The sequence below is a fragment of the Oncorhynchus masou genome, chromosome 13, assembly GCF_036934945.1.
Source record: "Oncorhynchus masou masou isolate Uvic2021 chromosome 13, UVic_Omas_1.1, whole genome shotgun sequence".
Taxonomy (NCBI): Eukaryota; Metazoa; Chordata; class Actinopteri; order Salmoniformes; family Salmonidae; genus Oncorhynchus; species Oncorhynchus masou.
The window spans coordinates 65,328,013-65,341,084 of NC_088224.1; the positions used below are offsets into that span (position 1 = coordinate 65,328,013).

The 13,072-nt window shown below is 45.1% G+C and overlaps 1 protein-coding gene across 1 annotated transcript in view; it reads right to left on the minus strand.

Moving 5' to 3' along the window:
• Positions 1–715: 715 nt before the first annotated feature.
• Positions 716–13,072, minus strand: part of LOC135553398 (protocadherin-16) — a 32,330-nt gene continuing 19,973 nt past the window's right edge. The window contains exons 2-3 of the mRNA XM_064985537.1: positions 1,385–3,220; positions 716–742 (exon numbers count right to left, since the gene is read on the minus strand). Of these exons, the coding sequence (XP_064841609.1) occupies positions 716–742; positions 1,385–3,199 (1,842 nt within the window). The 5' untranslated portion in view covers positions 3,200–3,220. The remainder of the gene's footprint in view (positions 743–1,384; positions 3,221–13,072) is intronic.

The following is a 13,072-nucleotide window of genomic DNA, read 5'->3' on the forward strand; positions in this document are numbered from 1 at the left end:
GCCGTCTCAGTCCCATCCCCTCTCTCTTAAACCCAACCCCAACTCATCCAAAACCTGGCCGTCTCAGCCCCATCCCCCTCTCTTAAACCCAACCCCAACTCATCCAAAACCTGGCCGTCTCAGCCCCATCCCCTCTCTCTTAAACCCAACCCCAACTCATCCAAACCCTGGCCGTCTCAGCCCCATCCCCTCTCTCTTAAACCCAACCCCAACTCATCCAAACCCTGGCCGTCTCAGCCCCATCCCCATCTCAGGCACACAGATGCTTGTGAAACAGGAATGAAATGAACAGTTCCCTCTCTCCCCCAGACCTCCTGTATGTTAGAGTGTCTGATTGCTGCTGCAGCAGTAGAAGCTTTGAAGTCTGGAAGAAACAGACTGATAAAAAGCAGAAAACAAAAAAACGAATGGTCTCTTTCTCATAACAGACGCAACAACAACCTGAGAAAACGATACCTCTTAATGAGGCGTAATGACGGTTTTGACCCCGCAGTGGGATCTGGCCTGGAGGCCCTGTAGCAAATGTGGTGGACCTGTGGTTTGTCAATGGCTTGCTTCTTTTCTTGTCTACTATACCCATTTTTTGGGGGTGTCTTTTGTTGAGGTTTGACATGTGACATGTCTTTTTGTCAGAAGAAGCCCTACCCTGTCCTCCTGCAGCTGAATTAGGTAAATAAAGTGGAAACCTCTTTTGTCTTCAGCTGTCAGAGGGGCTTTACACTGTCTCAGTTACCTTGGAAACCTTGGAGAGGTGAAGGAGAGGACAGCCAGAAGAGAAGAGATCCTCCAGCTCTGCAGACACCAGGTAAACGCCTCACTTAGTATGTTTCAAAATCGCACCCTATTACCCATGTAGGGTACTATATGTAGTGCACTATAAATACGGAATAGGGTGCCATTTGGGACACAACCTCAGCCTTTCTCCAACCTAAACTCCCTCACTTAATTTTCTCCACTCTAAACTCTCTTATCCTCTACAATCCAATCTAAACAGATTGAACATTAAAATAACACTTAATGCATGACAATACTTCAGCAAAATCCACCAAACGATTTTCTATCTGGGTAATATTTCTCCTTTAGGTAATAGTCTCTCCATTTCACTTAACAATGAGTTCAGAACTTCAGACCCCTCTCAACCCTCAAGGGTAGTTCTCTTTCCAATATAGTCTTCATTTGGCATTTGGTATTTCCCAGCTCATATACGAAAAAACTAGCAGCTTGAATACGTACAAGTTATAGATATCGGACTTCACATGATCAAGATGCAGGTGATAAGGCTGTCAAGACTTTTAGTTGTCGCAATTAAAAATTCTGAAACTTTCGCATGCGAGATTCACCTGTCGACAGGTTGACTAGAAAAACAGAATAGACAATGTCCTACCTGTAGGATGCAGGACCCAGCAGCAGTGTTCTCCTTGATGGATACGTTGTAGAAGTTGCTACCGAACACAGGTTCGTTGTCGTTAATATCTTGTAGTACCACATGGACCAGAGCTGTGGAGGACAGGGAAGGCCTCCCTCCATCTGTAGCCACCACGGTCACACTTGGCCTGGGCTGCGACTCGTAATCCAGCTGGGAGAGCGTGGTGATGATCCCTGTTACTGGGTCGATGGTGAACCACTGGGCCTGGTTCTCATCCTGGCCAGCCTGGCCATCCTGGAGGAGGCTGTATGTGATGTCTCCATTGGGCCCCTGGTCATTGTCTCTCGCCGTGACCTGCAACACGAAGCTCCCTGGGAACACCACCTCAGGTATTGCCTGCCTGTACTCCTGCTGATCAAACAGAGGAGGGTTGTCGTTAACGTCAGTTACTTGTATCGTAAAGGAGGACTCAGCCCTGAGAGGAGGGGTGCCTGCGTCTGTAGCCATCACCCTGAGTTCGTATGTGTCCCTCTCCTCTCGGTCCAGGATCTGGTCCACACACATCAGGTAGATTATGTTGTCCTTGGTGGTCAGGGCAAACTTCCCGTCCCCTCCTTCCAAGGAGACGTTGACATTGGCGTATTCTCCGTAGTCCGGGTCTGTGACGGAGATGCGTGCGACATACTGGCCAGGCTGGGCGCCCTCGGAGATCTGTGGGGAGCCGTCTTCGCTGAGGAAGATGATGGTCATGGTGGGCTGGTTGTCATTGTAGTCCCGGACGTGGATTGTGGCGAAGGCGTTGGTAACCTCGGGCTGCGTGGCGTTATCCCTCGCCTGGACCACAAGCTCGTGGACCCTCCGCATCTCAAAGTCCAGCGGCTTGTTGAGCGTGATGACACCAGTACGAGAGTCGATTATGAAGTAGTGCTCTGGGTCACTCTGCCTGCGGTTGATCTCATAGAGAACAAGGCCGTTGTCTCCCTGGTCAGCGTCAGAGGCAAAGACTTGGAGAATGTTGCTGCCCGGCAGCAGATTCTCTGAGATAATGGCATGGTATCGACTCTGGTTGAAGACTGGAGCGTTGTCGTTGATATCCTGAACCATCACATCTAGCACCATCTGACCAGTCCTCTTAGGGGAGCCTCCATCGAACGCCTCCAGGGATAAAGTATAGGACGGTCTGCTCTCACTGTCCAGAAGAGTGTTGACCACCAGATCCAGATAGAGAACCTGGTTTGATCCTCTCCGGGTCTCCAGGAGGAAAGCCTGGCCGGGGTTCCCGTCTTTGATGAGGTATCCCTGGGTAGTCAGTTGGCCCTTGTCCCCATCCACCGCCGGCTCTAGGGGGAACCTGGTTCCCACTGCCGTCATCTCCGGGATCTTGAACGCCACTCTCCTCCGGGGGAACGTGGGAGCGTGGTCATTGATGTCATTCACCGTGATTGTCACTTCAATGGTCAAGCCCGTCATAGTCACGGCAATGAAGTTGTACCGGTCCCTCAGCTCATGGTCCAACACCTTGGCTGTCTTGATGATGCCCGTGCTCTCATCTATGTCTAGGTCACTCCCCACCCCGGTGCCCTCGTGGTCTGATATGAAGTAAAGACTTGCGGTGACGCCAGGCGGTAACCCAGCGCTGATGTCCCCTACGATGGTCCCGGCTGGCTGTTCCTCGTCCAGCTGGAGCTCCAGGTTCCCCAGGACGGTGGAGGAGTGGACGGTGATCAGCTCCAGGACTATGTAGGCCAGCAGCAGGACCCCTCGGCTCCACCGGCCCTCATCCTGCAGCGACCTTGACACAGACCGCCCCAAACCCTTGGCCTCGGTCTTCATTCTGATGGCTTCTTCCTAAACCTGAGACAGAGAGATGGGAAATGTTAGAGTGTGCTGCACTGATCGTTACTTCCTGACAATGTGTACATCCCATTTGGCACCATATTCACCACATAGTCCACTTCTTTTGACCAGAGTCAGTAGCGTACTATGTAGGAAATAAGGTGCCATTTGGGAGTCAGCCCAAGAAAACCTCTCGGCTGTTTGTCCTGGTCAGGCCATGTAATCAGGAAACATTCCTGGCTCCTCTTATAACCTGATCCAGCAACAAAAGCTGAGTGCTTTTTATTGGCTTAACAAAGGGAGGGGACAGGCTCTTTCTGTATATTTGGTGAGCTGTGTAAAAATTCTGGAAAATACCTTAATGCTCCATATGCTCTACAGGCTGTGGTCATCATTTTCAACCCCTCCCTCCACTCACCTAATAAGTCAACACCTTGTTACTTTGGCATAACAGAGAACCCTTCCTTTACTAGAGAACTGTCCAGACCACAGACTAGCCCACAGACCAGCCCACAGACCAGACCACAGACCAGACCACAGATCAGCCCACAGACCCGACCACAGACCAGCCTACAGACCAGACCACAGACCAGCCCACAGACCAGACCACAGACCAGCCCACAGACCAGACCAGACCACCAACCAGACCACAGACCACAGACCACAGACCAGAACACAGAACGGACCAGTCCATAGACCACAGACCAGAACACAGAACGGACCAGTCCACAGACCAGTCCACAGACCAGTCCACAGACCAGACCACAGACCAGACCACAGACCAGACCACAGACCAGACCACAGACCAGACCACAGGGATTAAAATCTTTCAAATACTTTGAGTGTTTGATCTAGCCTGCCTTGAATAGCAGGTGGGCATGGTTTGCAGTTATGGTACAATTCTATTGGTCCAGTAAGCGGGGCAAGCTTAATCAAGTGAAGATAAAGTATTTGAAATGATTTTTAATAGTATTTGAACCCAGATCTCCTGCAGGCGTACGTTAGAACGACAGAGGGAGACGGTTTATGGTCTCAACATTCAGTTCTAATCAGAGAGACAGGTCCAAATGCAGCCAGGCTCTCTGGTCTGTAACACTACCCTCTAGAGCTACTCTGTGATTGTGTGTGCGTGCGTGTGTGTGCGCGCGTGTGAGTGCGCGCGTGTGAATCATCTGTATTTAAACAGTTTGCTAAAGCACATGCACATCTTGAACCAGGGTATATGTTTGCCTGTATGAAACCAATTCTGGGGAAGGCGAGACTGCTGGATTTACAAGAATGTTGACCAGTACTCATAAGACAGACTGAGTGTGAGCTCTTATAGAGGGACCGTGTTTGAAAGGCTCTTTACAGTATTGAGTGGTCCCTGAGTCCATATTTCTATGGGGATGTTAACTTGAGGAATGTCCTCCCCAGCTCAATGTGTAGAGAGTAAACCAGGGCCCGAAAAAGTAAAGCTGTGTTATAGCGACAGAGAGAAAACACTCTACTTTATCCACTTGTTTTGAGAGGTGTAAAACTGCCCTGTCTTAATGGAGAATGGAAGCTGAGTGGAGACAGGTGGTGTTTTGAAAGCATAAATCTCCTGCCATTTCCCTGTGATATATGCCCTTAAAATGGTTCATGAAACTTCTAAAATGTCCGTCAGCCGCCTTTCATAAATTACACCTTTGGCAAATCAGGTAATTATGTCAGAAGTGAAAGTGTCTTCTTGGCTCCTGTAACCTATATTTCACTCCGCACAAGTGATTCTAAATCCATACATTTGGCGGATATTGAGAGCACATTTTCTGCTATTGCCTTAGTCTCTGTGATGGGTCTAACCTTTTTACAAGACTCAATGGTGGCTCTGAATGGAATAAAACATGCATGGAAGGTAAAACGGAGCGAAAACACTGTTTTCTGAGCTGAGCATTTCTTGACATAAAAGTTGGAAAAGTGGAAGTTAGAAATTGTGGAAAGTTGTCAGATATATTCTAATGTATACATAACAGAGGTTTAAGGGCCAGAAATAACTTTTGATAGTACAGTGAACTGTTCAGGGGGACATCCTTAACAGTATGTCCTGACTCTCTCTGTAGTTCTCTGATTATTTAAGACATAATAGCCAAGAGAGCACTACATTTGAACGACCACAAAGTGTAACCGTGAGAATGAGGATGATATGGATTGCCACACAAAAAGACGATTTCTACAAAACTGAAGAAGAGATACTGTGTGATGGAGCAATTACACCGGTTATGTCCCAAATGGCACCCTATTCCCTGCATAGTGTCCTACTTTTGACCAGAGCCCTATGGGCCCATATAGGGAATAGGGTGCCATTTGGGACGACGACACTTTTTCACATTGTAGATAACACAGTTTTGTCAGGAAATATCCCAACTGTTGATGACTTTTAATTTGTTGTGAGACACTATGATGCAATGTGGGCTGTCTGACTGAGCTGACTGTCACCGTCTGCAGAATAGTCCAAAACCACTAAATGTGTCTCCGGGAAAACAAGTAATTATTGTCTGTTTCTCATAACAAGAGGATAATTTCTAGTTGTCAGTGGTCCTGCTAAACTAAATCAAATTCATAACTAATTTATTGTGTCCTTCAAAAATAAAATCAACTTCAATGTTCTCCGGGAAAACTCTGAACATGAAAACAGGAGTTGTATTATATGTTGAGGAATCAAGTTTTTTTTTACTGTAGAAGAATATTAGTAGAGGCCGACCAGACTCCCCCTAGTGGCAGTACTGTAACATTGAGGGACATATCCTTGCTTCAGTCTGTGAGTGACTAGGAGCATGTGAGAATGTATGTTGGAAAGTGAATTTGTGCATGCATGTGGGATGCATATATGTGTGCATACGTGTCTTTGCACACACGTGCGAGTGAGTAGCCTATCTGTGTATCATGTGTGTGTGTGTGTGTGTGTGTGTGTGTGTGTGTGTGTGTGTGTGTGTGTGTGTGTGTGTGTGTGTGTGTGTGTGTGTGTGTGAGTGTGTGTGTGTGTGTGTGTGTGTGTGTGTGTGTGTGTGTGTGTGTGTGTGTGTGTGTGTGTGTGTGTGTGTGTGTGTGTGTGTGTGTGTGTGTGTGTGTGTGTGTGTGTGTGTGTGTGTGTGTGTGTGTGTGTGTGTGTGTGTGTGTGTGTGTGTGTGTGTGTGTGTGTCTGGTCCGTGGTGGTGACAGTGCGACAGAGTGAGCGAGGGAACAGTGCAGAGCAGGAGAGAGGAGAACAAGGGGAGTGGAGAGCAAAAGAGGAGAGCAGTAGGGCTCCTTGCGGTCTGCCCTCTCCTCTCTTCTCCTCTCATCTCCTCCCTCTTTCCCCTCTCTTGGCTTGGCTCTAATCATGGGTGCTGGAAGGGTTCCTCCTCTAGATGGGATTCCAAGGCTACTTTCAGCCAGTCGTGATTGCGAGCTATCATACAAAAACACAGTACACACTAAAGATAGAAGAAAACCATGGAATTGGAATGAAATAAAAACAGAACTCATTCTCGTTCTGTGGTGAAAACCTACAGTCAGAGCATTCTTTAGTGACAGTTTTTGTGTGTAGACAGCAGAGTTATGAAGTTGTAGCGTACTGTTTATTTCCCCTTTTTCTGTGGCTAAGATATTGAATTTGACATGCTGAACCCTTTGCTTTCCATTCCTTTATCTCTGCATGGCTTGTAATTTAATCTAGTTGAGTGCTTGCTAAGACAGCGAAGCAGTTTACAACATGGGTCCGAACACTGTATCTGTTGCTTATGTTCCATCCCAAATGGTACCCTATTCCCTGCATGGTGCACTATGACCAGAGACCTAATCTAATGGTTTAGACCGTAGAGCTGAAGCTCAACAATGGGGTACAGCGATGTTAGTTGGCCAGGATTTTAAAAGCAGAGTCTGGAGTTGCTCCATATATTAGGTACAATTCAAGTCCACAGAGATTCCCATTGTGCTGCCAACAAGGAAGTACTTTCAAGCAATAATGATTTACTTTATAGCAAAGCTGAGGCAGGACTTCTAGGTGTTTTTTCAAAGGCACAAATTATGACTTTTAAGGAGGCAGGCATCTTTGAATGCCACGGCAGAACTAATGCAGGCTCTGGTCTGTGTGTGTGTGTGTGTGTGTGTTGCAGCTGGAGGACCACTCTGCTGCAGCCTAATAGATCTAGCAGGCCCAGCCACCAGCCTGGGTCCGACAGCTCTACCAAAGCTCTAACTGTATGATGCCAGATTAAGCCCAACATAAAGTCACAAACGACACACTAACTCAGCATAGTACTATGGCTTTATAGCTCTAACAATGTTCCTTATTCTTCTACTAAATGCTCAATTAAATATATAATGGTATGTGGAAAACACTTCCCCCACTGGCTGACTGGCAGGGATAAGGGGTTTGGGTTCTACTAGCTGCTAGCTAGACAAACAGAGAGCTACCTTGCTGATCAAAGATGTTTCTCCCTCCCTGTAGTCTGGAGAGCAGAAGGAGAGAGCAGAGGGGGGACAGCGTAGCTATGCTGCTGCCAGGGGCTTTGAAACACGCCAAAGGGGAATCCAGAATACAGGCCAGATAGGAGGCAGCTAGGAGCCTTATGGGAGGAAAGAAATACAGGCCTGAGCCTTGGGGAAAGAGAAGTCTGTCTGGCACCACACGACTTCAGAGTACAGTAATAAAGATGTTGATGGTCTAATACAGAGGTTGGCAAGCAAAGCGCACAGAGAGCCAGAGTTAAAAGTGGACCCCTTTCATCTTTATCACTAAGGTTGTGTCCCAAATAGCAAACTATTCCCTATATAGTGTACACCACCTGGTCAAAAAAACTGCACTATGTAGGAAATAGGGTGCCATTTGAGACCTAACCTAAGAAAAATACCTTACATATATAGTGCATTCGGGAAAATATTCAGACCCCTTGACTTTTTTCACATTTTGTTACAGCCTTATTCTGGTGCTCCCAAGTGGCACAGCGGTCTAAGGTACTGAATCTCAATGCTAGAGGCGTCACTACAGACCCTGGTTAGATTCCAGGCTGTATCACAACCGGCAGTGATTGGGAGTCCCATAGGGCGGCACACAATTGACCTAGCGTCGTCCGGGTTAGGGTTTGGCCGGGGTAGGCCGTCATTGTAAATAAGAATTTGTTCTTAACTGACTTGCCAAGTTCAATAAAGGTTAAATTAAAAATTAAAAAAACATTCTAAAATGAATTAAATAAATACAAATCCTCATCAATCTTTGCTATGAGACTTGAAATCGAGCTCAGGTGCATCCTCTTTCCATTGATCATCCTTGAGATGTTTCTACAACTTGTTTAGAGTCCACCTGTGGTAAATTCAATTGATTGTACATGATTTGGAAAGGTACATGCCTGTTTATAATAGGACCCACAGTTGACAGTGCATGTCAGAGCAAAAACCAAGCCACGAGGTCGAAGGAATTGTCCGTAGAGCTCCGAGACAGGATTGTGCCGAGGTACAGATCTGGGGAAGGGTACAAAAACATTTCTGCAGCATTGAAGTTCCCCAAGAACACAGTGGCCTCCATCATTCTTAAATGGAAGAAGTTTGGAACCACCAAGAGTCTTCCTAGATCTGTCCCATCAGCCAAACTGTGCAATCGGGGGAGAAGTACCTTGGTCAGGAAGGTGAACGAGAACCCGATGGTCACTCTGACAGAGCTCCAGAGTTTCTCTGTGGATGTTTTCAGTGACAGGGACTGGGAGACTAGTCAGGATCGAGGGAAAGATGGGCGGGGCAAAGTACAGAGAGATCCTTGATGAAAACCTGCTCCAGAGTTCTCAGGACCTCAGGTTCACCTTCCAACACGACAAAGACCCTAAACACTGTCATGACGTTGGCCTCTTTGTGTATAGCAAGCCCATCCCCCTCTCCCTGCCTCCCCCTTGGCTCCAACTAGGTTGATGTGGTCAGAGAGGTCTTAAATTCCTGAGAATCTCCTCATGGACACATAGTATAGAGAGAGTAGATTTTCATGGAGAACAAAGGAAATCCTTCCACCTCACAGAACTTGAGGTATGAACAAATTTCATGTTTCGGAGAAAGTATAAAAGATCGGTGAAGAATCCAGCTACGAACTGGTCCGTTTGTCACAACTTGGGAAGCTCATGGGAGACGGTGTGGCCACATTACCATAATGATGTTTATATAATAGCCCCAGATATGAGGTTTACATCTAATTGTTGTAACAGATGAATGAGTGAGTATGATACTGTTTACACAATTTTACAATGTGATTTTGGACTGTTAATGAAGGAAAACTCAAAAAGGGAATTGGATTTGAACTAAATCAGAGGGCCGCCCCTGAGCCCAGTTAGGGTCAGACATCCTGGGACAGCCCTTTCTGACATTCTGAATAAAAACCCCACTCGGGTTTTCGATTAGCAGACCGAGCTTACCTCAATTACGAGATGGCTAAAGGTTGCAGACCATGTTTTCTCCATTAGGAGGACAAAGTTGTAGACCATTGCTGAATCTTTTAACCATACCACGTGGTTAAACTCTTAGACTATCAATGCCGACAGAATAAGAACAAGTCTTTGATATTAATTACCATTCTGCAGCTAGAAATTCGGTATCATTGAACACGAAGAACGACAACTGCCGAAACATACATTCTATAACGAATGTCACTTTGAACAATCCCCTCTAACCACAACCGAGAGAGAGAGGGAGCGAGACGGACAATTCTACAAAAGAAACAAACTTTTCACCAGCGACCAAGACGACACAATATATATATTGCATATTGCATGCTCTTCAACCGATCGCTACCTGCACCTACCCGCCTGGCCAACATCACTACTCTGGACGGCTCTGACTTAGAATATGTGGACAACTACAAATACTTAGGCGTCTGGTTAGACTGTAAACTCTCCTTCCAGACCCATATCAAACATCTCCAATCAAAAGTTAAATCTAGAATTGGCTTCATATTTCGCAACAAAGCATCCTTCACTCATGCTGCCAAACATACCCTTGTAAAACTGACCATCCTACCAATCCTCGACTTTGGCGATGTCATTTACAAAATAGCCTCCAATACCCTACTCAACAAATTGGATGCAGTCTATCACAGTGCAATCCATTTTGTCACCAAAGCCCCATATACTACCCACCATTGCGACCTGTACGCTCTCGTTGGCTGGCCCTCGGTTCATACTCTTCGCCAAACCCACTGGCTCCATGTCATCTACAAGACCCTGCTAGGTAAAGTCCCCCTTTATCTCAGCTCGCTGGTCACCATAGCATCTCCCACCTGTAGCACACGCTCCAGCAGGTATATCTCTCTAGTCACCCCCAAAACCAATTCTTTCTTTGGCCGCCTCTCCTTCCAGTTCTCTGCTGCCAATGACTGGAACAAACTACAAAAATCTCTGAAACTGGAAACACTTATCTCCCTCACTAGCTTTAAGCACCAACTGTCAGAGCAGCTCACAAATTACTGCACCTGTACATAGCCCACCTATAATTTAGCCCAAACAACTACCTCTTTCCCTACTGTATTTAATTTATTTATTTATTTTGCTCCTTTGCACCCCATTATTTTTATTTCTACTTTTGCACATTCTTCCTTTGCAAATCTACCATTCCAGTGTTTAACTTGCTATATTGTATTTACTTACCACCATGGCCTTTTTTTGCCTTTACCTCCCTTATCTCACCTCATTTGCTCACATCGTATATAGACTTGTTTATACTGTATTATTGACTGTATGTTTGTTTTACTCCATGTGTAACTCTGTGTCGTTGTATGTGTCGAACTGCTTTGCTTTATCTTGGCCAGGTCGCAATTGTAAATGAGAACTTGTTCTCAACTTGCCTACCTGGTTAAATAAAGGTGAAATAAATAAATAAATAAATATTGATTGCAATTGTTCCCGAATGAGTGAGCGTTCATGTGCAAAGGATTAGCATTTCAATTGTTATAATTATTAACTCTGTAGTGGCTTCTTAGTCGACCCCCACTTCCCCTTTTGTCTAACAAGCCGCCATGCCGGTTTAGCCCACAAGGGCACATTCTCCTATCATTTTATGTAACCATTTTAGTAATAAATAAATGATTTAAGACAATTGATGTATGGATGACTCATAGTGAAGACTGGGTTTGTGCAGATAACCAACAATTTACGACATTTGGAATGAGACTAACGTGAGGTGAAGTAAATAATTCATTCATTCGAAGACTAATTGATCAGATAAAATATCTGAAAAGTTATTTTAGGAAATTATAACTTTGTAATCTGAATAATTTTCCTTGGTGCCCCGACTTCCTAGTAATTACGGTTACATGATTAATCAGTCTAATCGCGTAATAACTAATTACAGAGAATCTTTGATAAAAACTATCAGTCTTCAGTTAATGATAGTAAAGACACGACAGCACACAGCCAAGACAATGCAAGAGTGGCTTCGGGGCAAATCCCTGAATGTCCTTAAGTGGCCCAGCCAGAGCCCAGACTTGAACCTGATCGAACATCTCTGGAGAGACCTGAAAATAGCTGTGCCGTGATGCTTCCCATCCAACCTGACAGAGCTTGAGTGGATCTGCAGAGGATATTGAGAGAAACTCTCCAAATACAGGTATGCCAAGCTTGTAGCGTCATACCCAAGAAGACTAGAGGCTGTAATCGCTGCCAAAGGTGCTTCAACAAAGTATTGAGTAAAGGGTCTGAATATTTATGTAAATGTGATATTTCATTATGTTTTATATACATTTACAAAACATAAAAAACTGTTTTTGCTTTGTCATTATTGGGTAGATTGATGAGAGAAAAACCCCTGATTTAATCCATTTTAGAATAAGGCTGTAATTTAACAAAAATGTGGAAAAAGTTAAAGGATCTGAATACACTCCGAAGGCACTGTATGTTCTTTCAAACCAACCAATTTAACAAAACACTGACTCAATACTCATATCATGTCTAATAGCATTAGTGTGTGTGTGTGTGAACGCTGCCCAAAAACCCTACTAATGTTGATACTTCATGTGCTATGTTTCAGTTTGTTTACAGTTTTACATGGTCAGGCTTGTTTTAACCCAGGTCTCTTTAAATCCCCTCAACTGAGCCAAGCGTGGCATCAGGTCCTGGCTAAGTATTATCACTATATTCCCTATACTCTGCAATACTTTTGACCAGACCTATTCCCAATATAGTGCATAGGGCTCTGGTCAAAAGTAGTGTACTATTTAGGGAATAGGTGTGTCATTTGGAACGCACACTGTTTTTCTCTCTAACAGAGCTTTACTTTTCTGGTTCCTGCTTTACTACAGTCTCTGGGTCTTAGTAGGCATATATGCTAAACAGAACCACTCTCTGAGTTCACAGGAGATGTTTACTCTGGAGGAATTAGGCCTACTCTAATCAAATCACCCACAGAATCCCTAGCAGGAAGTAGTTAGATGCCACATCAAGCACCATGCAGGAATAAAAGCCTACATTCATCAACCTCTAGCTAAAGCCTCTTATCTTACGCCAACAATATTTATCTACTCCAAACTTTATAAAACGTTACCTCTGATGTAGTAATGTATATCACTGGGTATTACTTGTTAACGAGTGTGATGATGTGCCTGAGAGCTATTCCCAGGTGGGGACGTTTCCCTTCAGTTTCCCCGCACAAATGTTCAGATTTGTTGGTAGCCTACCAACATTTCCTAACCTGATATTCATTGAAACATTATGCTTTGTATTATATAAGAACACAAAAGCAAGAGTCTGGTTTTCATTTTATTTATTTAGAAATGTTTAGTGTTTGTATTTATTTTGTTTGGTATCACCAACTTCTTTAGGCCTACTCACCATGGCTGCTGAACTGGTTTCCTACAGCTTTAGGTTGTGCCACTCTCATTAGCAGGGTTGGGGAGTAACA